General features: G+C 41.1%; 1 protein-coding gene across 4 annotated transcripts in view; it reads right to left on the reverse strand.

Moving 5' to 3' along the window:
• Window positions 1–486: 486 nt before the first annotated feature.
• Window positions 487–26,215, reverse strand: part of Rfwd3 (ring finger and WD repeat domain 3) — a 29,522-nt gene continuing 3,793 nt past the window's right edge. Inside the window, exons 3-13 of one of the 4 annotated variants that reach the window (XM_057754039.1) lie at window positions 23,120–23,298; window positions 20,993–21,060; window positions 18,123–18,305; window positions 17,952–18,043; window positions 11,902–12,016; window positions 11,131–11,356; window positions 9,266–9,416; window positions 6,220–6,396; window positions 4,884–5,098; window positions 3,555–3,766; window positions 487–2,390 (exon numbers count right to left, since the gene is read on the reverse strand). In XM_057754039.1, coding sequence (XP_057610022.1) covers window positions 2,247–2,390; window positions 3,555–3,766; window positions 4,884–5,098; window positions 6,220–6,396; window positions 9,266–9,416; window positions 11,131–11,356; window positions 11,902–12,016; window positions 17,952–18,043; window positions 18,123–18,305; window positions 20,993–21,060; window positions 23,120–23,298 — 1,762 coding nt within the window. In that variant the 3' untranslated portion in view covers window positions 487–2,246. Of the gene's footprint in view, window positions 2,391–3,554; window positions 3,767–4,883; window positions 5,099–6,219; window positions 6,397–9,265; window positions 9,417–11,130; window positions 11,357–11,901; window positions 12,017–17,951; window positions 18,044–18,122; window positions 18,309–20,992; window positions 21,064–23,119; window positions 23,299–26,215 lie in introns of all 4 variants that reach the window. The other 3 variants (XM_057754037.1, XM_057754038.1, XM_057754036.1) reach the window with 3 other exon arrangements.

Raw genomic sequence — 26,215 nt, forward strand, 5'->3', positions numbered from 1 at the left:
AGAAGGAAGGTTATATAGATATAGGTAGGAGGGTTATATAGATATAGGTAGAAGGAGGGTTATATAGATATAGGTAGAAGGAGGGTTATATAGATATAGGTAGGAGGGTTATATAGATATAGGTAGAAGGAAGGTTATATAGATATAGGTAGAAGGAGGGTTATATAGATATAGGTAGAAGGAGGGTTATATAGATATAGGTAGAAGGAGGGTTATATAGATATAGGTAGAAGGAGGGTCAGTTTTTCCTGTGTGGGGAAAGTCCAGCCTGTGCTACAAGAGACTCTGATTCAGTAGCAGTAAATCAGACAAATAAATAGACAGTAAATTAAATGCTTACTTCAGGTCTAGTGGCTCACCCTGTGTGACTCAAATCCAGTACTGGGTCCAACAGAGAATATACTAGAGTAGGATTATGCCCCTCCCTCTCCCAAGAGGTAGGTATACTCTGGTAGACACAGGCACAAGACAGGGAAGTTGATGTTATCCATGGCAAATCCTTTATTTTGCTAATATTACAACATAGAAACACAGCAAATATTCAGAAATTCCAAAGTATTATGATAGTATTTAAAAACAAACGTCCTGCTGGTGCTAAGATTAGAGTCTGGGTCTAGAGACGAAAGTTCCTGCAAGTAGGGGTAGGAGGGGAAGGTTTTCTTTAGACAATCAGTCCATCATGTGAATCTGCTTCCAAATCACAGATTTGGGTTTCTGATCCAGCTCAGCAGTAGAGCAAAAACTCAACAACTGTGAGGTCCTGGCCAAATTTATTGTGGAAATGCAAAACGTGTCAAAGCTTGATATTTATTTTAGCTTCTGTGGTAGTAAACTTAACCAGTCAGCCTTAGTTAAACATTCTTCAAGGCAAGTCAAACTCTAATCCTGCCCCATACCAACCTGACACCCGGCGCTTTCTCTGTGGCCACCTGCTGAAGTTCCCCAAGTTCTATCTAATTTCAGTTCTATCCTGCTGAAGTTCCAGGTCTAGGCAGCTACTTTTAAAAGCGCGGGAGAGAGGGGGGCTTTTTCCCCAAGCTGTGGAAGCCGACATCTTTAAAGCTTTAAAATTAAAACAAAGCCAAAAAAAAAAAAAAAAAAAAAAAAAAAAAACTCTTAAGTATCTTCAAATAGAAGGTTTCATTGAATACATGTAGCCACAACTTGGAACTCTAGGAAAATTAACCTTAACAGTTCCCTGCTCCGGAGTTTGACACATAGGACAGAACTGTTACTAAAAAGGACAGGATAGTGCCTCCCAAGCAAATATTTGAGGCAACCGGCCATGGTGTCTGCACCTTGAGACAAGGTGTTCTAGAGGCAGTGGTTAATGGAGTAGCCTAAAGCGAAGCAGACAAATGTAACCTGAGCATAACTCTAAATGGTGGACATTTCAGGACCAGCAGAATGCAAGTTCTAAGTGTCTTCCTTTCTGCCATCCACAGGTCCAGGTCTACTACCTTCCTGAGAATAATCACTTTATTAACAACACTTGCAGAAACGACTGGAAGGCAAATCAAAGCAACTTAGAATCAGACATTTCACACACACAGGAAAGGAAGCCTTTCCTTACGTATGTCCTTAAGCACTGGCTTGGTGGGGAATAAAAACCCCTAACGATTCTAAGCTAACTAGAAAAAGTTAAGTCTTTCACAATTGCCCCAACAACTGGTCCTTTTCTTTACCTCCCACAATGCAATGAACTGAATGTACACAAGCTCTAGCCATTGGCTCTACATACAGCTAGCTCATCAGCCACCTCCATCACTGGACTTGTCAACATTCTAGAAAGCATGTACACCTGGAATGTAACTGTTGTTGATACAACACAGACCGCACGAGAAGTACCAAACACTGGGGCAAACAGTGCAGAGGTGTGGGTGAGATCAAGTTACTAAAAAGTTGAGCATTCAAATTCGACCCAAGACAATTCAGGCCGGTTGGGTATCACAGCCCCAAAATGTTGTGCATACTGAGATCCTGAATAACAGCCGAGAGGACTGTAAGATCTGCAGAATTTCAATGAAGACTGGTTCAGGCAAGATTCACAAAGGTACTCTTTTGGTGCAAATAGCATACACAATCTTAGTGTCTCTGTGACCTAGAATCACACTAATCAAAATGAACCCATGATCCAAAAGTTCTGGTTACAGCATATAAACAGGTATTTTGTTCAGGGCTACTAGGTGCTAAGAATAATACTTAACATTAACTAGCAGCATGACTGGAGGGTCTCAAGACCATGCTCACTCCCATTTATAAAAATGGACATCCTTCTCAGTTAAGGTGGCCAAATAATTGCTCTGATTTGCTTCAAATGGGCAGATGTTCAAGACAGGTTGACCAGTCTTCAAGTCCTGCAACAACGAGCCACTGCCAGCATTCCACAGCTTAAGAAGTAAGCAGAAATAGAAGTCAGCAGTTAGTCAGCCCAGGTGAGAACTGTCTCTAACCTTAACACTGTTCAAAACTAGCACACCTTAAGTTGGTTTGAAAAGCAAGTCAAGGACTCATTTCTTTCATCTATGTGCCAGAAGTCTTTTAAATATTGTCTCCTCTAGAGACAGAAGAGTCAATTGAGAAAAGCCCACTATCTCTATCTTCATAGAACTTATATTAAAAAATATATTTATTTTAATTATGTGTGTCTATGTGGGATGCTTGTGGAAGAAGGTAGATCTCCTGGAGCTGGAATTACAACTGTCTGTGAGCCTTCCAATCTAGGTGTTGGGAACCAAACTTGAATCCTCCTTAACTGCTGAGCAATTTCTCCAGCCATGGAACATACATTCTAGCAAGTGTTTTCTTTTCTAGAACATTTATTACAAGAAACTTGTAAAGTATCTAGGATAGTGCCGGTGAGATTCTCAGCAAGAAAAGACACTTACCATGCAAGCCTAATGAGTTCGATGTCTAGAACCCAGGTAAAGGTGGAAGGAAAACCAAGTCTACAAAGTTATTCTCTGACCTGCACCTGTGCACTGTAGCACATACTCATCACCCCTAACATCATACACTGAAGTTTTTAAAACTTGCGGTATGCCAGACATGCCTTGAACTCCAGCATTCTGAAGGTAGAGACAAGCTTGAGGCCAGCAAGATCTACATAGTGAGTATACAATGGCTCAAAAAATATATTGAAATAACAAAATGGGTCTAATAAACTACCACCAGACTTTCCCTTTCTCGAGACAGGGTCTGTGCAGCTCTAGCTGACCTGAAATTCACACTTGACCTGTTACTAAATAAGTCAACTTCCTATTAACTTCAACGTTTTAGCAATCCTGTTTTCTTCCCTTTACTTGTGCTATTACTTCACATTGTTTAATACCTGGTGTAATCATTACACACCAGCGACAGTTTTGAGCGTATATGTGCATATATTTATATGTGCCCCCACACGTGCATCTGGAAACCACAGGTGTTTTCTGGTATTGCTCTCTGCCTCATTACCTTTAGACTTGTGTAGTGGTAAGGAGAGTGTCTTACCACTGCGCTAGGTCTAGGCCTCACACCCCAAACTATTTTTAAATATAAAATAAAAATAGGCTCACCAGGACAGACTTTGATGCTTCATCCCCAGTACATACTAGGACATTACCATCATTCTCTGGGCTTTGGAAGATGGCATTTTTGGTCAATAGTTTGCAAGTGGGTCCCCCAAGGAATGTTTGCACAGGAAGACAGGAACAGACAGGCTCTCCAGCATCATCTAGTTTGTAAGACATCTCCAACAGCACAGTTCGCATGGTGTTATGGCTTTTATCTATGAGACAGAGAAATAGGTGTTACCTCATGGAGATGATACAAAAGAAATTAACTAGGTACTGGAACCTCACTTACAACTAAGCTGTGTAAAAAAAACTCTGTACCCACTGACTGAACATACGTACCACAGATGGCTCCGCCTCTTCACAAGAGCCCTACAAAGCATGGCTCTTTTCCTTGGAGCTTTAAGTAGTAAACTTCCTTTTGTTATTTAATGAGTTTTGCTGTGCTACTTTTTTTTTTTTTTTTTTTTTTTTTTTTGGTTTTTCGAGATAGGGTTTCTCTGTGGCTTTGGAGCTGCTGTGCTACTTTTGTGTCTCACCTGAACCTGTCTGCTGATCTGGTTGGGGCTCTCCCAGACAACAGCTGTCTAGGTAGGAATAAATTGGATTCAGACCAAGTAAGAGCCACAACAAAGGTGTCCGCCAGTATAAACAAATTTCCTGTGAGAGACACCCAGTTACAGGCCAGAATTTAAGATATTTGGTGCTAGTCAAGACAAAGATATGTCTTGTGAAAGGCACACCATAACCAACCACTACTAAATATCCAGAATCCCATTAGAGCAGGGCTAGAATTCATAGCCAGAACCATTCTCTTGAGACCTCAAGTCCAAGTTAAAAAGGCAAACCCTTACCAAAATGACCATCAGCATGGTTCATCAGGAATACAGTTTTTTGTTTGTTTGTTTGTTTGTTTTGTTTTTAAGGCGAGGCAGTGGAGTTCAGATGCCTAGATACTCCCATAAAACCATGGCTGTCAGTCTTAACTTCGCTGGACCCAAATATGGAACAACTAAAAGCCTGATTGGGCATTAGGCTGTTTCCACCTGGATATGACATGAGGGGCAAAGGAAAGAGGTCTGAAGGTAAATGCAATGGACTCCAGAAGCACATGGCAGAAAGTTTTCAAATGCATGTCAGGGAAGCAGACTCTATGGAGGAAATGGGAGCCATCATCTTCACTGTAGCACCAAGAGCGGCAATACAACAAGCCCGTCAGCCTTAGAGATGTTTACCAAAACTACTCAAAGGAATGTCTTCTTTCCTGTACAAATCCACATCCCTGGCCCGCTCCCACCAAAACAGCAGGTCCCTGAGAACTTCAGAACTCACCAGGCCTATAAGTCACGAGACAGTGTCGGGTGCTGCTCTCTGTCTGGAAGTCTACAAAGCCCCCTGGCTCCAAGGAAAGCACATGAGGCTTATGAGAAAAGTCTGTTTTTAACTCCCAGAAGGATGCATTCTCCAAGGTTCCAGCTAGCACCCCACCATAAGGAAATGCAGTCACAGCAGCTCTGGGTAAGTATGACAGGGACACCAAAGGACATCTGAAGGCAAAAAAGAAAACTATGACACACACTCCAAATCCAATACTGTGCTCCAGACCTCATGACCAGGAGACCTGGGTCACATTTCGGTCTCAATAGAAATCAAACAGAAGGGTGACTATCTTCCTGACCTACCCTTTATTTTATTTTTGGTTTTTTGAGACAGGGTTTTTCTGTAGTTTTGGAGCCTGTCCTGGAACTAGCTCTTGTAGACCAGGCTGGTCTCGAACTCACAGAGATCCGCCTGCCTCTGCCTCCCAAGTGCTGGGATTATAGGCGGCGCCACCACCGCCCGGCTTCCTACACCCTTTAAAAATAATTAGCTATCTTTATAGGAGAAAGAAAAAGGAAATACACATAACATTCTGTATCTACTTTCCACAGTACACATGATACACTTAAAAAGGAAAAAAAAATGCACTGTAACAAAAAGACTTAACTCAGAAAAGATGATTTTTCTAGACTTCTCACCATAAACTCGTAATAACTCTTCCACCTCAACCCGCTAAGCTCTGGAATGGTAGGTATAAGCCGCCAGCACTGGTTAGACTTTTTTCTTTTTAAAAGAAAGGGTTTCTTTGTATATCCCTGACTATCCTGGAACTTTCTCTGGAACATGCTAGCCTCCAACTCAGAGACTGACCTGTTTCTGCCTCTTGATGCTAGGTGGGATTAAAGATGTGCCCTGTCCCCCATGTCTGGCTTTGGTTAGATTTTCTAAATTTCCACCTGTAAGGTTATGAACAATACTATATGCTAAAAATCCTTTCACAGATACCAACCTGCAGGCTGTGTTTCTATGATTTTAATGTAGAAGTTACCAAAACAAATACTTTATTTTGGTATTTCAAGACAGGGTTTCTCTGTGTAGCTCTGTCTGTCTAAAATTCACTCTGTAAATCAGGCTGGTCTTCATCTCAGAGATCTTCCTGCCTCCCAAGTGCTGGGATTAAAGGTGTACACACTACCACACCCTACCTCAAATTCTATTGATTCTGAAGTGGTAAAAGCACCAGAGCTTAGATTGGTAGTCAATTGTTGAGACACTCAGAGGAATGAACTAATACAGTTAACAATCTAAAAAGAATGCTGTGATCTACATAAAAACAAGTTTTTCCTACCTGGCTTTTTGAGGAACTAACTCCTGTATATAGGCATTTGTGTTCCGTAGGTCATATACCAGAATTGAACCATTGGCCAGTCCAGCATAGATGTAATTGTTTTCATCAAGACACCAGCAACAGCTCCAAACAGGACGTCCAGTATTATAAGTCTGCACAACAGTATTTGTTTCTAGGCTGTGGAGTACAGAGATTTTACCACTATACATTAAGAAAACCATGTATACAATGGTGATGTTTAATAAGACATTTAACAAAGGAATATTTATTGAGAACTTATCTGCACCCTAAACTAGCTGGATTTCATTATTTCCTCTGGGAACTGCATACTTCTCAATTCCAAAACACTCCTGCTTTCTAGTCTGCAAACTTATTTTTTTTTTTAAATATTTACTTATTTATTAAGTATACAATATTCTGTCTGTGTGTATGCCTGCTGGCCAGAAGAGGGCACCAGACCTCATTACAGATGGTTGTGAGCCACCATGTGGTTGCTGGGAATTGAACTCAGGACCTTTGGAAGAGCAGGCAATGCTCTTAACCTCTGAGCCATCTCTCCAGCCCTGCAAACTTAATTCATGAGTTACAATGAAATGAAAGGGTAAACTGAAGGAATACACAAATGATACATTCCATTCTCTACTGAATTTTCTCTATAGTTAACTGTCACACAAATAATCAGTAAGCAATACAAAAAAGTAGAAAATATAAGGAAAACCAAAAATTAGGGCTGGAGAGATGGCTCAGAGGTTAAGAACACTGACTGCTCTTCCAGAGGTCCTGAGTTCAATTCCCAGTAACCACATGGTGGCTCACAGCTATCTGTAATGAGATCTGGTGCCCTCTTCTGGTCAGCAAGCATACATACAGACAGAACACCGTATACATAATAAATAAATCAAAAAAAAAACACAAAAACTATAATTCAGCGGCCCAGGAGTAGTCATTAATAACACTATGTAAGAGCACCCCAACACACATGCTTCCTGGGGTGGTAGACAATGAACCTAGAGATTAATGCACGGTAGGCAAGCATTCTATCGCTGCGCTGTATCTTCAGTCTGTCCCTGCCCTTACTGTTGCTCTGAGATAGGGTCTCACCATGCAGCCCTGGCAGGTCTAGAACTTGCTGAGTTAAGACGTATGCTATCATGTCTGCCCCTTTTAATTATTTATTTTTTTAAATTATGAAATTATTATTATTATTATTATTTTTTTTTTTTTTGGTTTTTTGAGACAGGGTTTCTCTGTGGTTTTGGAGCCTGTCCTGGAACTAGCTCTTGTAGACCAGGCTGGTCTTGAACTCATAGAGATCCGCCTGCCTCTGCCTCCCAAGTGCTGGGATTAAAGGCGTGCGCCACCACTGCCCGGCATGAAATTATTTTTTAATACATATGGGGGTTTTGCCCACATGTAAGTCTGTGCACCCTTGGGGGGGGCAGAAGTAGTTTCAGATCTGGAACTGGAGTTAAGACAGCTGTAAGCTGCCATGTGGGTGCTGGGAGCTGACCCTGGGACCCCTGGAAGAGCAGTCTGTGTTTGTGGGTGCTGGGAGCTGACCCTGGGACCTCTGGGAAAGCAGTCTGTGTTTGTAACCACCAAGTCATCTCTCTAGCACACCCTCACCACTTTTACAAGATCTTATTTGGAGGCTGGAGAGTTGGCTCAGCAGTTAGGAGCAGTTGCTGTTCTGTTCAAGAGGACCCTCTGAAGGTCCTGCATTCTGGTGGTGCAGTCATCCATCAGGGCAAAACACCCACACACATGAATAAAAGTGAGTTAAGTATTTTTTCTAAATGAAATTCTAAAGAATTAGAACAACCCAATCTTTAGTGCAGACCTGAAACACCAGCTATTCAAAAGGTTGAGAATTCCAGGTGGTGTGGCACACACCTCTAATCCCAGAGGCAGAGGCAGGCAGATCTCTAGGAGTATAAGACCAGCCTATTCTACAGCACGAGTTCCAGAATAGTTAGGGCTATTATACAGAGAAATCCTGTCTCGACTCCCACCCCCAAAAGGCGAGGAAGGACAATTCCAAGGTCAAGGCTAGCCTAGGTCATTTACAGTAAAAAATAAAAATGACAGACAGTGGTGCCATGACACAATGTTTGTGTAGAATATTCTAGGTCCAAAGCCAACAAAAACTAACTCAGGTCATTAACTTAGTGACTACTATGTCACTTTTATTTTTTCTACCGCACTCCTCATCTTAGGCTGACTTTGAGTCCCAATTCTCCTGTCTCCATCTTTCAGGTGCTGGATTAGAGGCTTCTCCTATCACACCCCACTTGATGCTCACTTTTCTGTTTTAGACAGGTTCTAACTCTGTATTTCAAGTTGTCCTGGAAGGCCGGGCGGTGGTGGCGCACGCCTTTAATCCCAGCACTTGGGAGGCAGAGGCAGGAGGATCTTTGTGAGTTCGAGGCCAGCCTGGTCTACAAGAGCTAGTTCCAGGACAGGCTCCAAAACCACAGAGAAACCCTGTCTCGAAAAACCAAACCAAAACAAATCAAGTTGTCCTGGAATTCTCTATGTAGCCCAGGCCTGGCCTCAAACACATAGTAACCATCATGCCTCTCAGGATCCCAAGTGCTAGGATTACAGGGGTCAATTACCACATAGGGTTTATAGACTTTTATTTTATTATTATTATTATTTTTTTCAAAACAAGGTTTCTCTGTGTAGCTTTGGAGTCTATCCTGGAACTCATTCTGTTGACCAGGCTGGCCTCAAACTAACAGATCCGCCTGCCTCTGTTCCTGTCCTCTGAGTGCTAGGATTAAAGACATGTGACACCACTGCCTGGCTATTCATTTGTTTATTTTGAGACAGTTTCTCTATATAGTTGTTTATATAGTTCCGGCTATCCCCGAACTCATTATGCCTAAAACTCAGAGATCTGTCTGCCTGCCTCTTTGCACTAGGATAAAAGGTATGCACCTGTTGCTTATATACTTTTAAAAGGAGACAATGCCTCAGATAAATAAGAGAACTAAGACTAATTTGATGCACAGCGGCCCAGGCCAATCTTACGATCACTTACCTGGTCAGTTTAATAGTGTTGTCAAAGGAAGCGGAGAGCAGAAGGCCTTTGGATCGACTGCTGAAAGCCAATCCACGGATCTGCTTGCTATGCATAGGAATGTACTGACTGCTTTTCATGTTGGCAGTGCTCAACATCTTAACACCAAAGCCTACCAAGAAGAGAATTGAAAAAAGGCATATAAAAGTAAATCAAGGCAAAATCTATCTTTTAAAATAATTTTTAAAGTAACCTTTTCTTACCTTTCTTAGAATCCAAGTCCCTAGAAAACAGCTAGTCAAACAATGAAAAGGAATTATTCCCTAGATTTATTTACTCCCTCCTTTTGAGACAAGAGTTTCTCTGTGTACCCTGGCACTTGGGAGGCAGAGACAGGTGGATCTCTTTGAGTTCGAGGTCAGCCTGGTCTGCAGAGTTCCAGGACAGCTAGGGGTACACATAGAAAAACCCTTGTCTCTGGGGGTGGAAAACATTACTGGAAGTTTGAGGTCAGCCTGGTCTAAATAACAAGACCCAGTCTCAAATAGCCAAAATACAGTTGTTTAGACAAATATCAAGCATATTTTACCTATAGGAGATGTAAGATATATATGAGCAATAAAGAACAAAGACAAAAGGCTATAGAAACTAAGATGACAAGTTTTTTTTTTGTTTTGTTTTTCAAGACAGGGTTTCTCTGTAGCTTTGGAGCCTGTCCTGGAACTAGCTCTTGTAGACCAGGCTGGCCTCAAACTCACGAATATCCACCTGTCTCTGCTTCCCAAGTACTGGAATGAAAGGCATGTGCCACTACTGACAGGCTTGGAACTGAAGTAATAGGTGGTTGTGAGACACCTAACATGGGTGCTAAGCTTTGAATTATGGAATTCCAAAAGAGTACGACTTTCCCGCCTGAAAGACAGCAAGTGCTCTTAACCACTGAGTTATCTCTTCAGCTCCCCATTAATATATATTAATAAAATGACTACTACAGTCCTCAAATTCTCTTATTTGCAATTCAAAATACTCAATTTTGTTTAAATTTGAATTTGCCGAACATTCAAATGAATTGGTACAGTAAACGACATACACAGGGAATATTCTATTTGGATGATACTGGTGACCATGTATCTTCTTCCTCACATTGATATGACTACTGGTTATTTCTACATTCTTTTTTTTTTTAATTTGTTTTTTTTTTGTTTTTTTGTTTATTGGTGTAAAGGTGTCAGCTCCCAGGGAGCTGAAGCTACAGGCAGTTGTGAGCTGCCCTGTGGGTACTAGGAACTGAATCCAGGTCCTCTGGAAGAGCAGCCAGTGCTTTTAACCGCTGACCTATCTCTCCAACTCCTATTTCTACATTCTTGACAAATGATTTTGCAAAATAAAAGCAACAGCCATGAAAGAATTTTTTAAAGGAAAATAGTTATACTACTTGTACTATTTGTAGCTAAAAAAAGACATCTTCTGTTTGTCTGAAACAGGATCTCACTACATAGACCACAGTGGCCTCAAACTTCCGCCTCAAGCCCCTGGGTTCTAAGACAATTGGTGTGTGCGTCAGTAGACCCAGCTATGAAAGACATGCTTTTTTGTTTGTTCTGAGACAGGGTCTCTATGTAGTCCTGGCTTTCCTGGAACTTGCTGTGTAGAACAGGCTGGCCTGGCACTCAGAGATCTATCTGTCTGCGCCTGCCACTGTGAAAGATTATCTTTGAGGCACCCAAAGCACCTGCATTCAGTTAATAGGGAACTGACAGAGAAAAGTGAGTTGATAGCCTGTTATCAGTGTTTAACCACCACTGAGCCCAAGATTCTTCAAAAAGGGAAGAAAAGCAAGTAGTATCTAGTAATGAATACAAAAGATGAGTTTCTGAATTCTTTACCTGGCAGGAAAGAAGTCTGAGGAGAAGGCTGTGATACCACTAGGCAGCTCAAAGCATCACAATATGCCATAATTCGGCAGTTTCCTGTCTGAGATACTGCGAAGGTCTTTTGGAAGCTGTATTTACGCTGGTTCTGGCGGGAGGGCAAGCATTTCTTGCAAAGTGCTTGGGAGCCCTTGCGCTGCTGCATTTGATTCTGATGCTGCATAACAAAGGCTTCTAAGTCCTACAAGGAAAAAGACTTTGTAAATGAAAGCTTTTCTTTTATTTCCCTCTCAAAAATGTTTTTCTTTTTTAAATTTTTACTTATACACACTGATGTTTAGTCTGCATGTATATCTGTATCAGAGAGTCAGATACCCTGGAACTGGAGTTACAGACACTTGTGAGCTGCCATGTGTGTGCTAAGAATTTAACCTAGGTTCTCTCTAGCCAGCGTTCTTAACAACTCAGTCATCTCTCCAGGTTCCAAGAATGAATTCTTGATTGGATAAAAGATTTCTTGCCAATCATAAACATGTTACCAAGAATCTCAAAGAACTTCATTTCAATTTCACCAAGTAACTGAAATAAAGAATGCAGAGAATTTCCAAATATCAATAGTCCTTAGTGGTTGCTCTATGTCTGAAGTCCTCATAGAATTCACAAGTATGGGCTTAGGGCAAATGTCCCATCATTGAGATAAACCTAAGTATTTAGATTCCTCTTAAATTGCCTGTGTCTTTAATTCTGATTCTAAATTTGTTCTTTAATTAGAAAGGACAAACTCACCTGGACACGGCTATTGAGTTTGGTGCATTTATCAATGAGGACCTGAAGTTGGAGCCGGCACTGTGCAGATTCTAACTCTGCCTGCTTCCTGAGCATTTGTTCATTCAGTAAGTCACTGGAAGGGAAAAGCCAGGGGCAGCTGAGTATTAGGAAAAAGACTTTGCAGGATAAGAAGGAACCAAATTGAAGCCATTCTGGATAGAAATTCCATTTTGAATAAGGGGCAAGTAAAGTGTAAGTTCCCATGACCTCCTCAGATCCCCTTGGGTAACTGGACATCACTAACATCCTGGTTGGCAAGTTGAGACCAGAATGGTGGGCAAATCATTTGGCCATATTAAGTAAACCAACCAATGAGAAGAAGATAAGTGTACCAGAGATATGTTCCTAGGAAAGTCCCTGATCCCTGAATCCTGATTGGTGAAAATGTAATTGTAATTTGGCACAGATGTTCATAGTTTTCATGCTTAAAAGCTTTGTAACAGTCTGGCCTGGGGTTCAGCTCCTGCGTTCTGGGCCCTAATCAGTAAGTAGTGGCTGGATTCAATAAATTTTTGTTTTCTGCATTGATTTGGTATTTTCAATTGTATTGGATCCAAGCGGATCCCATAAGAGACATAGTTAAATTCATATTGTAATAAACACTTTACTGTAAGTATGCCATGTAAGTAAAATAAAGTAAAAAATGATCTCTCTAATAGCATGTGGGACTAAACAGTCAGCCCACTGGGGTTTGGAGTTAAAGGAAGCAATAGAAGCCAGAAATTTGACTTACACTATTGAATGGAGACTAAAAATAGCCTAAGAAAATGAGGAAAAGAACCAATTCACTGCTTGAGCTCAAGTAAATTATAAAAAATTGAACCTAAATGTGAAAAAGATTATCTACTGGTGTATCTGTGGCTTGTCCCAAAGATTATCTATTGGTATATCTGTGGCTTGTCCCAAAGCATGTGAATTAAGTGACAAATGAACAGAACTAAAAAGGCTAAAGCTTAGAAAAATAAAGAAGTATACATTAAGCAAATTCTAACAAAAAGTCAATTAGAATGAAGGTAAAATGCATGAATAGACATAAAAAATAACAATATATAATCACAAATTTGCATGTATTTAAACATAATTTCAAAATATGAAACACAAAAACAAGAACAAAATTCCATGTCACTGATATAGCAAAGAGAAAAAGATAAAAAGACTAGAATGACATGGCTCAGAAGTTAACAGAGTGAGACTCTAACCCAAAACAAAGACAACAAAAACACTATCAGCGGGCTGGAAAGATGGCTCAGCAGTTAAGAGCATTTATTACTCTTTCTTTTTCTGAGACAGGGTTTGCTGGAACTCACTCTGTAGACCAGGCTGGCCTCCAACTCACAGAGATTCACTTGCCTCTGCCTCCCGAGTGCTGGGACTAAAGGCGTGTGCCACGTTCGCCTGGCAGCATTTACTACTCTTGCATAGACAGGACAGCGTTTAGTTGCCAGGACCCACATGACAGTTCACACTTGCCTGGCACTCTAGTTCCAGGGAATCTGAGGCCCTTTTCTGTCCTTTGAGAACACCAAGGAAATATATGGTGCATATATATTTGTGCTGACCAAACACCCATGCCTTGCACAATAAAAAAAATAATCTTTAAAAGACATGTGGGGGTGGGAAGTTATCCTTGTTTACTAAGAGCAAGGTCATTGTTCTTGGACTATATGACACCTTGTCTCAAAAATGACAAAAACAAAAACAAACAAAAAAAACCCCCAAAAAACAGGTGATGTACAACATCCTTGATTTAAGGCATAGGTAGCTATAAAAAGTTTGTGCAAAAAGAACACAGTATTTAATAAATTACACTACAGCACTTGGTAATCCATGGGAGCAGACTTCAGAGTTAAGAGCCAATCTGACAAAACTTTCAAAGATCAGAGCTACACTTTGATCTTAAAGTAGCAGAAACAAGTACAACCACCGAGACTGATGTAGCTTCAGAGAAACAAAAACCCACACAGGCTGAACCTAGCGGCATAGGCCTGTCACTACTATTCAGGTGCTGAAACAATTCCAGGGGACAACTTAGAGAGCATCTCCAACAACAACAAATGCCTCCGCAGTTTTTTTTTTTTTTTTTTTTGGTTTTTCGAGACAGGGTTTCTCTGTAGCTTTGGTGCCTGTCCCGGAACTAGCTCTTGTAGACCAGGCTGGCCTCGAACTCCCAGAGATCTGCCTGCCTCTGCCTCCCCAGTGCTGGGATTAAATGCGTGCGCCACCACAGTTCTTTTTTTTTTTTTTGGTTTTTCAAGACAGGATTTCTCTGTGGCTTTGGAGCCTTTCCTGGAACTAGCTCTTGTAGACCAGGCTGGTCTCAAACTCACAGAGATCCGCCTGCCTCTGCCTCCCGAGTGCTGGGATTAAAGGCGTGCGCCACCACCGCCCGGTGCCTCCACAGTTCTTAAACAGCACTTTGGACAGGTTGCCTAGGTAGGTCTCACACAGAACTCATGCTATCTACCATGAGGCAATCTACCTCTCTTTATCTTTAGAAAAGCACAGTGCTTGTTTGCTTGGAACTGACTTCTTTTTAGGAAGGCTCCAAAACAAATTTGGCAAAAAGTTAAGATTTGGTAAAGCTGAGTACAAAGATGACTAATTTTTTTTCTGCTGGCATTTTCAATTTTTTTCCTTTTGTTTTTCCCTAGGATCTTCCAGAACAGGAGTTACAGACAGTTGTTAGCTGTCATATGGGTGCTAGGAATTGACCCACGTCCTCTGGAAGAACAACCAGTGTTCTTAACCATTGAGCCACTCTCCAGCTCCCATGACTGCTTTGTTTTTTCTATCCTTTTCCTTTCTTGTTTTGGGGATGGAAGGTTTTGAGACAGGGTTTCTCTGTGCAGCCCTGGCTGTCTTGAAACTCACTCTGTAGACCAGGCTGGCCTCAAAATCAGAGATCCACCTGCCTCTGCCTCCTGAATACTGGGATTAAAGGCATGCACCACCATGCCTGGCTGCATTTTGAAAATTTTTAATTCTTCCTAAAGAGGCTAGAGTAAATTGTTTCCAAGTCTCAGGATCCATCGATACTCATGTAGATATTCTGTCTTCACTTTCTGGTGGCACTATGGATCCAAATCAGGGATTTGTACATTCTAATCTATCCTAGGCTAATCCTGAACTATATCTCCAGTTTGAACTTTGCTTTTTAAACACAAGTATGCATTTTAATGACTGATTTTTATGGTTTGGGGAACAGGGTTTCACTATATACTGACTTGGACTTGAAATCTTCCCGTCTCTGTCTCCCCAGTGCAGGACTTTGCTCCACAGGGGGGGAAATTGTGGAAGCAAATGAATAAAAACAAGGAAAAAATATTTTACAAAATATAGTCACAGTGATGTTTTAAGACATGCACTTCAACAATTTTGCAATGTCTAATACTATATCACATAGATATATCAGTTTATTCAACTAATTAATTTACTTGACCTAGATTATTAACAAAACAAAATTGTTTTCATTAAGTAAATCTTTGCAAATACCCTTTTATAAATAATTACTGCTGGGCAGGGGTGGTGCACGCCTTTAATCCCAGCACTCGGGTGGTAGAGGCAGGTGGATCTCTGAGAGTTCGAGGCCAACCTGGGCTACAGAGTGAGTTCCAGGGACAGGCTCCAAAGAAACACAGAGGGGGTAAAAGAATTGCCTGTAGTAGGATAACTATGTATCTATGTTAAACATCTGAAAGTAAAGTTTTATCATTGCGGTGACCAAATCCTCAGTAAGAAACAATCTGAGGAAGTATTTATTTGAGCACACAGTATGAGGTAATCCTACAGCACCTGGTGGCTCTACAAAGGCTCGCTTACACATCTAACCCGGAAGTAGACAAGCCAGGCTACAACTTGAGTAAGTCAACTCCTAAGGTCCTCCCTGCCCAGTGAACCATTTCCTCCAGCTAATCTTGGCCCCTTAAAGGTTTCACAACCTTCCAAATGGCATCGCCAGCTCTAAGTAAAATGTGAATTAATACATGTCTGCAATTTTCTCAATGGTGGGTATTTTAAACTTTAGTCTCCTTTTTCTTTCAAGAGACAGGGCCTTTGTAGCACGGCAGTTTGGAACTTGCTAGGCATTTCCCCTATAGATCCCAGGGGTTTGTGGATGCCAGTCAAGAGCTCTACCAGTGAGCTATGTACCCAGTCTTGGCCTTGATCCTCTTGCTTCTATCTCCCATGAACATGTCACCATTTTAAAAAACATTAACTATGTGAGAACATGGGTCTTAGCTGGGCACGGTGACATATGCCTTTAATCCTAGTACTTGGGAGGCAGAAGCATGCAGACAGATCTGAGTCTGAGGCCACCTGATCTATGTAGTGAGTTCTAGGATAGGACTGCCAGGGGTACATATAAGAGCCTGTCTCCAGGAAAACAAACAAACAAAACCAACAACCCCAAAACAAACAAATAAAAAGATGAGTCTTACTATGGCCTAGGGCTTACTATTTTCTCAGGATTGTTTTTAATCCCCCACAAATTTTGCATGAGCCTCCAAAGTATTGAAATTACAGGTGTGGACAACCACGCAAAACCAGATCTTTATTCAAGAGCTTTTAATCCCCCAGTGCTAAAATGAAGACCAGGACCTTGCAATGTTAAGCAAGTGCTTTTTTTTTACCCCCGAGACAGGGTTTCTCTGTGGTTTTGGAGCCTGTCCTGGAACTAGCTCTTGTAGACCATAAGCAAGTGCTTTACCACGAAGCTATACTTCCCAACCTCAGCTTCACACTGCACTTTACTTGTTGGAGACAGGGTCTCTCTATGTAGCCATGACTATCCTCATCTCTATATAGATCAGGGCTGGCCTCAAACTCAGAGATCTGCCTGCCTCTGCCTCCCGAGTGCTAGAAGTAAAGGTGCCATGATCTCTGGCTTCCAGCCTCACATTTTAATGCTATATAGACAACAAATCATGTAGAATGTGATTATGTAAGTACCAGCGCCTGAGATTATAAACTCAATGATCTTCAGAAATCCCAAATTAAGAGACTAGAAAAATGTCAGAGCATTAAGGAAATTAGATAATTTCTTTATCAAATATGCTTTAAAAAGAAGCAAAGAGTGCCTCTGGATAAGAAAAGGACCTCTCATTGAATGTGCACATCCTAGTTCTGGAAGCAGTCAGGGGTCAAACGGGCACCACAAAAAACTGGAGAAGTCTAGCCAGGGGCAGTGGTGGTACACACCTTTAATTTTTTTTTTTTTTTTTTTTTTTGTGGTTTTTTTCGAGACAGGGTTTCTCTGTGGTTTTTGGAGCCTGTCCTGGAACTAGCTCTTGTAGACCAGGCTGGTCTCGAACTCACAGAGATCCGCCTGCCTCTGCCTCCCAAGTGCTGGGATTAAAGGCGTGCGCCACTACCGCCCGGCTACACCTTTAATTTTAGCACTGCACAGAGTGAGTTCCAGGATAACAATGGCTATATAGCAAAACTGTCTTGAAAACACACACACACACACACACACACACACACACACACGGCAGTGGTGGCTCACGCCTTTAATCCCAGCCCCGGGAGGCTGAGGCAGGTGGATCTCTGTGAGTTTGAGGTCAGCCTGGTCTACAGTGCTAGTTCCAGGACAGCTAGGGCGGTTACAAAGAGAAACCCTATATGAAAAAAAAAAACAACAAATCACCACCACACATACACAACACAAAACCTAAGAAACAAAGAAACGAAATGAAGCAGAGAAACTCTAGGCAGTGGTTTTTGTTGTTGTTATTTTTTGAGACAGGGTTTCTCTGTAGCATTGAGGCCTGGAACTAGCTTTTTTTTTTTCTTCCCCTTTTTCTTCTTTGGAACGAGTTCTTGTAGACCAGGCTGGCCTGGAACATTTATTTACTGTGTGTTGTATACATACATGTGTGGAAGTCAGAGGACAACTTGTAGGAGTCAGTTCTCTCCAGCCTCCATTAAGTCCTGGTTATTGAATCTGCTGAACAAGGCTTGGGAGCACGTGCCTTTACCACTACACTACCTCACTCACCCTCACCTACCTTTTCATGCGCTCCTGTTCACTGTTGTCCAAAGCTCTGAGGGTCCGGGCATAAAGAACAACGATGTCACTGTGCTTGGCTTTCTTGTTGCACTAAAGAGTCCAGTGAGACACAATCAGTATGGTTCTAGGGATTTTGACTTAATACAACGTCCTTGTTTATGTTCCTTACCTGAGGACATTTTCGTGTCTGTCCTTTAAGCCACTTAGAAATGCATCTATATCCAAAGAGGTGCCCACAGCGTAAGGCTGAGAGCCGATGGTCCCCAGCACTGGTCCACTGTTCCAAACATATTGTGCAAGTTTCCCCTTCTTCATCATCCACAGAAGGTAGAACGTTGGGTTTCTGCGGAGACTTCTCGATGAAAGTTGAAATGCAATCAAGTCAGAAACTGCAAAAACAATCTCGTGCACAAACTACCAAATAAAACTGCACCAAAATGATATAAACCTACCTGAAAAGCTGCAAAGAATGTTTGACACCTTCTAGGTACATGTCATTTTTATAAAATACAACCCAACAAAATATACATTATATACTATATACACTATCTACTTCTGGGGTGTGGGGGAACCTTCATACATGCTAAACATGTCTTCTACCATGAAGTTACATTCCAGAAACACTGATTTTTTTTTTTTTTTTACTGTTGTTGAGAAAGGGCCTGAATATTGAACCATACTAGCCCCAAATTTAAATTCTCTCCACTTAGCCTTTGAGTGCTGGGATTACAAGCAGGTAGCATCACCACACCCAGAAAACCTCTTGTTTCCATTCATTCACCCATTATTTCATGTGTGGTAAAGAAGACAACTTTTGGAGTTGTTTCTCTGTCCACCACGTGGATCTCAGGAAGTGCCTTTACCAGTAGGACAGCTACCTATCTGGCCTCCTATTATTGATTTAACAAAATTGTTTGATTCTCTATCTTTTCCAATCCAAATAAAGAAAAGCAGTTAGTAGTCCAAAGTTACAGAAAGTAAAGTAAAAACAATCTGGAAATCACGATAATCAACATCAGATAGTAGGCAGGCTCTTTTTTACTTTTTGGAAACAGGGTCTTACTATACAGCCTGGACTGACATCATGTGCACTAATGTCCCTCCCCCCATGTATGGCCTTTTCTTCTTTAATTGTTGCTACCCATGTGCATGTGGGCATATATACATAATTTGTATGTATGTACACATAACACACTATAAACACATCCTGCTTAGTCCACATAATGTTACTTTTATGTGTGTTTTCAGGGCTGAAACTGAATTGCTATCCAGGCTATCCAGGTACTGGATAACTACTTGGTGTACTCCTCCAGGGCAGACTATTTCTCCTGCTTTCAGCATTCTTTAGTTGCCGTCAGTTCTTTGTCTAGGCTCGAAGCCTCATTCATAGCTTTTCCTTTTCTACATTAGCATTTATTGGTGTCATCCTTGTTCAGGTCAAGAAGGTTCTTTCTTTCAATTTTTTGCTTTTCAATAGGGTTTCCCTGTGTAACAGCTTTGGCTGTCCTGGAACATACTCTGTAAACCAGAGATTCGCCTGCCTTCCAAGTGCTGGGATTAAAGACATGCACCCAGCCCAAGGAAGTTCTTTATACATGCAAAATTAAACTAATCATTAACTCCTATAGCCTTAAAACATTCAGCTCATTCCAGTCAAAGGAAAATATGAGAAAACAAAGAACATAAAAATTTTAACAAAAGCCTGACGGTGGTGGTGGTGTGCGCCTTTAATCCCAGCCGGCGGGCAGAGGCAGGTGGATCTCTGAGTTCAAGGCCAGCCTGGTCTAAAAGAGCTAGTTCCAGGACAGGCAGGCCCAAAGCTACAGAGAAACTGTCTTGGAAAAACAAAAACAAACAAACAAAAACAAAAAACAGCACACACACTGATCAATAAGCAATCATTTATAGCTACTAAATTCAACTAAAGAAACTTTTTTTTTTTTTATTTATCAGACAGGCATAAGTTGTTACCCGATGACACCAATTACTGCTGTGGATATATATTTGTTATCCCTTCACCTGGGAGGCTGAGACAAGAGCACTGCTACAAATTCAAAGACCACCCTGAGTCAACCAGGAGTGCCAAGTAACACCTTGTCTCAAGGAGAAAAGAAAACATGCTTACAAACTGTTGCTGTGGGCATGAGTCTGCATAAATTTTCAAATGCAAGTTTCATTTATCAAATTAAAACATACTTTTCTTTGATATAGAAGTCTCTGCTAAAATATATCTCGAGTATAATCACAACTATTTGTTAACTGTCCAATGATACTCTTGACTTATTTAAGAAAAACTTAAGAAAAAAAGGGAGGGGGGAGGAAGCAATAGGGTGCATAACAGGAAGTTGACTAAAATGTATCCTATGTTATGAAATATACAAATACTAAAATAAGGCCTGTCTGGGCTACCTAAGAAGACTGTCCTAAAACCAACCAAAAACCAACCAACCAACCAACCAGTGCAAGGCTAGGCGGTACATGCCTTTATTGCCAGCACTCAGGAGGTAGAAGCAGGCAGATCTCTGAGTTTGAGACCAGCCTGGTCTACAGAGAAAGTTCCAGGACAGCCGGGGCTACCCAAAGAAGAAAGTCACACAATGAATAACTGAAATAGAAACCACATCTGAAAATCTCATTCACAAAGCCTGCAAAGCTTTCTAATTTAACCTGTAGTCTTATTTAAAATGAAAATCTTAACTTTCATTTAAAGGGATGTTCAAACTGGATGTGATGACATATGCTTGAAACCGTAGCACTTAGCAGGCCAAGGATGGAGGATCCTGAGTTAGCCAAACTAACTTCAGGTTAAGACATTATGTAAAGAAAATGAGGCCAGGTGATGGTGGCACACACCTTTAATTCCAACACTTGGGAGGCAGAGGCAGGCAGTTCTCTGTGAGTTCAAGGCCAGCCTGGTCTACAAAGTGAGTTAGTTCCAGGACAGCTAGGACTACTACACAGAGAAACCCTGTCTGGTGGGGGGTGGGGGGAGGAAAGAAGAAAATGAATGGGGGGAGGGGAGGAGAAAATTCTTGTTACCTCTTCATGGACTGTTTCACCTCCTGTGACAGATGTAGCTTCTTGCTCTGCTGAGATAACTCCGTGCTCTACTAAGTTGTATCCAGAAACAGCACAGACAATACACAAAAGACAGAAGTTAGGTAGGAGAAGCTAACAGCCTCACTGCAGTTGCCCACCTGAATCTATAATATTTCTGCAAAGGATGTGATTTCTACCATATAGCATCAGTGATTTATTATTACTATGTACTTATTTTGGATATTCCATAAGTAGGCAAAATATCCAACACTCAGTTTTAAAAAGCAAACCAGGGTTAGAGAGATGGCTCAGTGGTCTAGAACACTAGTTATTTTTACAGAAGACCCAGGTTTAATTCCCAACATCCATATGACAGTTCACAGCCATTCTAACTTCAGTTCCAGAGAATCTGATTCTCTCTTGGGCAGTAGGCATACATGTAGTTCTCATATATGCAGGCAATACATTTATACAAATAAAATTTATCTAAAAAGTAATATAAAAAACTCACTAATTCTTAAGCTCTATTCCATTGTTTTGTGTATACATGAAAACCAGATGAAACTTAAAGTGTCAATACTTGAAAAACCTTTATAATACTACTAAAAACATTTTTCATATAAACACTATCATTAATATATATATCTTTAAAAATTAATAGAAATTCCTTACTACCATCTAATAATAGATAATCCTGTTTATACTAAAAACTCCTCAATAGTTGTTCTTTATAGTTGATTTTCATCTTTTTCACTATATATGTCCATCTCCGTGAATTCAAAACCAGCCTGGACTACAAAGTGAGTTCCAGGATAGACAGAGCTGTTACACAGAGACACCCTGTCTTTGAAAACCAAAAAACAAAAACAAAAACAGGGTCTGGAGATAGGGCTCAGCAGTTAAGTGCACTTGCTGATCTCATAGAGGACTGCGGTTAGTTCTCAGCAGTCACATGGTGGTTCATTGATAAAACTCTAGTTTCAGAGAATCCAGTGTCCTCTTCTGACCACCTTGGGCACAGACATGTACACGATACACATGCATATGTGCAGGTAAATCACTCATAAACAATAAATTCTTAAAAATATCTAAAAAGATTTTTAAAGGAAAAGGTATTGAAAAAACATGATCTGGCTTTTAAATGAAAACAGAACATCTACTTTAGGGGGTCTCTGCTTACCAACTGCCAAATAAAATTCCATTTACACAAAATAAAACATACTAAGACACGAAAGTCACACTCAGATGGCTGAATTTATCATTATATAGCCCAAGCTAATCTTGCATTACATCGTCCTATTGCAGCCTCAAAAATGATGGCATTATAGACATTTGTACCAACAACATAGGCACACAAAACTTTAAAATACACAATTTACTTCCTCAGGGCTGGAGAGATGGCTCAGAGGTTAAGAGCACTGGCTGCTCTTCCAGAGATCCTGAGTTCGGTTCCCGGCAACCACATGGTGGCTCACAACCATCTGTAATGAGATCTGGTGCCCTCCCACAATTTACTTCCTCAGGTTTACTGAGGTAATTTCTTGTCCTGACTCCACATTATGTCTGCCCAGATACTTTTCAGCCTTCTGGTCACATCTATCTTGGCAATACTTTTAGGACTGTCCATGACCCTGACCATGGTCCAGATGTTATTAGCCAAAATAATTAAATGTTTGTGCAAGCTAAAATATAAAACTAAAACAACTAGAGGAAGCATATATCAATAAATGTAATCTTATGTCTGGAAGACACTGCTAAAATCTGGAAAAAGACAGATGCTACAAGGTTACTCATTCCAATCTCCTCTAACATTGATGTAATTGTGGCTTTTGTCTTTAAAAATGATGTACCTCTGAACTTTAGCACCAAGCCACATTTTGGAGGTGTTAGTCTGTTCTTGGTCTAGCCATTATTAAAGGGCTCTAGTAATTGTTTAATTAGTGAGGCAGTGGGTGGATCATCTCAGTATAAAAAGTGAAAGGGACTGTGAAGACCGTTACAGAGAGACTTATTTGTTGGAACACAAATTACAGAAAATCATGAGACAGATCGAAGTCTTTTAATGTCACCACAGCCAGTGAAAGCTATCTATGCTATGTGGATTTTAGTTTTGGATAAAATACAGACCTGGGATGTTAGCTTCAGGTTCTTCTGCCTGGACAACAACCTCTTCATTCTCTGCAGAGCTATCACTGTCTGAATCAGTTCCTGATGTGGGATTCCTGGTCTGTGAATCAGGGGCAGTGGCTGGTATGTAGGGCTGAGACCTGCTTACCTGAAAGTAGGCATACATTGGTGTTCTCAACCTGCGTGGACATAGGGACAAAAGAATTATAGTACAATGGACCATCACTGCAAGAATAATCTCTAACGATGAAGACAATTCCAGTTATTTCAGTCTATTTCAAGGTCATTAAATGTTTCCATTGAAAGCTGAGTGAAACTAACATATTCTAGGGCTGGAGAGATGGTTCAGCAGGCAACAGCACTTGTTGCTCTTACACAGGACCTGGGTATGGTTCCTTGTACCCACATGGCAGCTTACAACTATCTGTAACTCCAGTTTTAGGAGCTCTGATGCTTCTGATTTTGATGGGCACCAGACACATATATCATACATATACATACTCACAGGCAAACAAAAATAAATATAACTGGGCTGGAAAGATAGCTCAGTGTTAAGAGCACTTATTGGTCTTCCAGAGAACCAGGATTCAGTACCCTGCACCCACACGGAAGCTCACAGCCATCTGTAACTCCAGTTTGAGGGGATCCAATGCCTCTGGCCTCCTTGAGTACCTGGACTCTAATGCACACACTTAATCACAGATCCCCACATAGACACTTTATCTATCTATCTATCTATCTATCTATCAAAAAGAACCTTTTTTTAAAAAAAAAATATTTATTTATTATGTATACAATGTTCTGTCTGTATGCCTGCAGGCCAGAAGAGGGAACCAAACCTCATTGCAGATGGTTGTGAGCCACCATGTGGTTGCTGGGAATTGAACTCAGGACCTTTGGAAGAGCAGGCAATGCTCTTAACTGCTGAGCCATCTCTCCAGCCCCCTAGACACATAATTTAAGATAATAAAAATAAATTCTTAAAAAAAGAAAAAATAGAAGACCAGGCAAATACTGGTTAAATATTACCCCCCCCCCCCATTCAATCATGGAGTCTTAGGAAACCAACCACCAAACAGCACATAATGAGGATTCTTTCCAACAACATGGAGCTCCAACGGTGGCTGATGGGTCTGGACAAAGGGATGAGAATAGGGAACACCACAAAATGTATCAAGAGTCACTTGTTTTCCTTCACTAATCACCCCTAGATTACTACAGACATGGCCAACTCTGTCATGAAAACTTAGCTCACATTTTACAAACACTGTTACTACTCTAAGGAGAAAAATTTTCCTATTTTTTTTTTTTAATGTGGGAGTTTTATTGAAATAAAGGGAATGGGGCGGGGGAGAGAAATACAGAGAGAAAGAAGAGGCAAGGACCAGCCTGCCTCTTCAGAAGAGGGACAAGAGAGAAGAAAATTTTCTATAGTCCTTATTTTTTTTTTTTTTTTTTTTGGTATAGTGCCTAGTAAGCACAAGGTCCAGAGTTCCTGAGCTGGATCTCTACATCCAATCCTAAACAATTTCAGAAGAACATTTTTGTGTCCTCCCCACCCCCATTTCTAAACAGGGTCTATGTAGCCACAAATAGCCTGGCTTTGAATTCACAGGTCTGTCTACCTGCCTCTGCCTCCAAGTGCTGGTATTAAAAGGCAAGCATGACCACACCCAGTTGGGTTTTTTTTGTTGTTGTTTGTTTTAATAGACCAGGTCTCAAATACTCCTACCTGGCTTCTAACTTGCTAACAAGCCAATGATGGCCTTGAATTTCTGATCTTCCAGATCTACCTTCCAAGTGTTGGGATTAAAGGTCTACTCTACTGTTGAAGGAGCTGCGGCTGCCTTCCTGCCACCCAGCTCCCGGCCACCTGGCTAGCTTATGCCCCGAAATAACAACACACAAACTGTATTCATTTAAACACTGCTTGGCCCATGTCTATTCATGTGTGTAGCACCCCAAGGTGTGCTTACCGGGGAGATTCTAGCCTACGTTCATCCTGGGTCGGAGCTTCATCGCGTCTGCCCCAGAGAGGAGAGGAAATGGCATCTTAGCTCACTTCCTCTTCCTCCCAGCATTCTGTTGTTTACTCCACCCACCTATGTTCTAACCTATGAGGCCAAGCAGTTTCTTTATTAATTAACCAATGACCTTCCTCCATTACTCTACCGCCAGGAGTGATGGCACACACCTTTAATTCCAGCACTCTGGAGGCAGAGCTTGAGGCCAGTTTGTCCTACAGAGTTCGTTCCAGGACAGCCAAAGATACACAGAGAAACCCTGTCTCAAACAAAAAACCACCTATACACTACCATTCCCAATTCACTGATGCTGGGAATCAAACCCAGAACTTAGTGCATGGAAGGTAAGCTCTATCAAATCCGAAACAGCTCCTTTCTTACAACAACAACAACAAAAAATCCTTTTTACCTGTTTTAAATTAAGCTTAGTTTAGTTCTTTTTGGTTTTTTGTTGTTTGTTTGGTTTTGGTTTCTTGGGCGGGTTTCTCTGTGTATCTCTGGCTGCCCTGGAACTCACTTGGTAGACTAGACTGGTCTCCAACTCAGAGATCAGTCTGCCTCTGCCTCCTTGCATGCTGTGATTAAAGGTATGTGCCACCATCTGGCTTTGTTTTACGATAAGGTATCCTTATTACAGAACTAAAAAGTGCTAGGATTAAAGGCATGTACCACACCTAGCTGCCTCTTCAGATTTATTTATTTTTTTACATTTATGGCACTTTGCCTGCATGTATGTCTATGTACCACCTGCATGTAGTACAGGTCAGAAGAGGGATGTCAGATCCTTTGGAACCGGGGTTTCAGACGGTTGTTAGCTGCTACTAGGAGTCAAATCCTGGTCTGGTCCTCTGGAAGAGCAGCCAAGCACTGAGCCATCAATTCAGACCACCCTGTTCTTGAGTTAAAAAAAATATTCAGGTTTTCTTTATCATCTGCAGTCCTAAGTCTTCCTTAGTTTTGTGATAACAGATACTCTGATCTATCCTATTCATTAATATCTCTAGGGTAAAATTCAATTTCACATATTAGAGTTGTAATACTTCATGAATGATGGCTTTGGCAACAGAACCAA

Source organism: Chionomys nivalis, chromosome 21 (genome assembly GCF_950005125.1).
Source record: "Chionomys nivalis chromosome 21, mChiNiv1.1, whole genome shotgun sequence".
Classification (NCBI taxonomy): Eukaryota; Metazoa; Chordata; class Mammalia; order Rodentia; family Cricetidae; genus Chionomys; species Chionomys nivalis.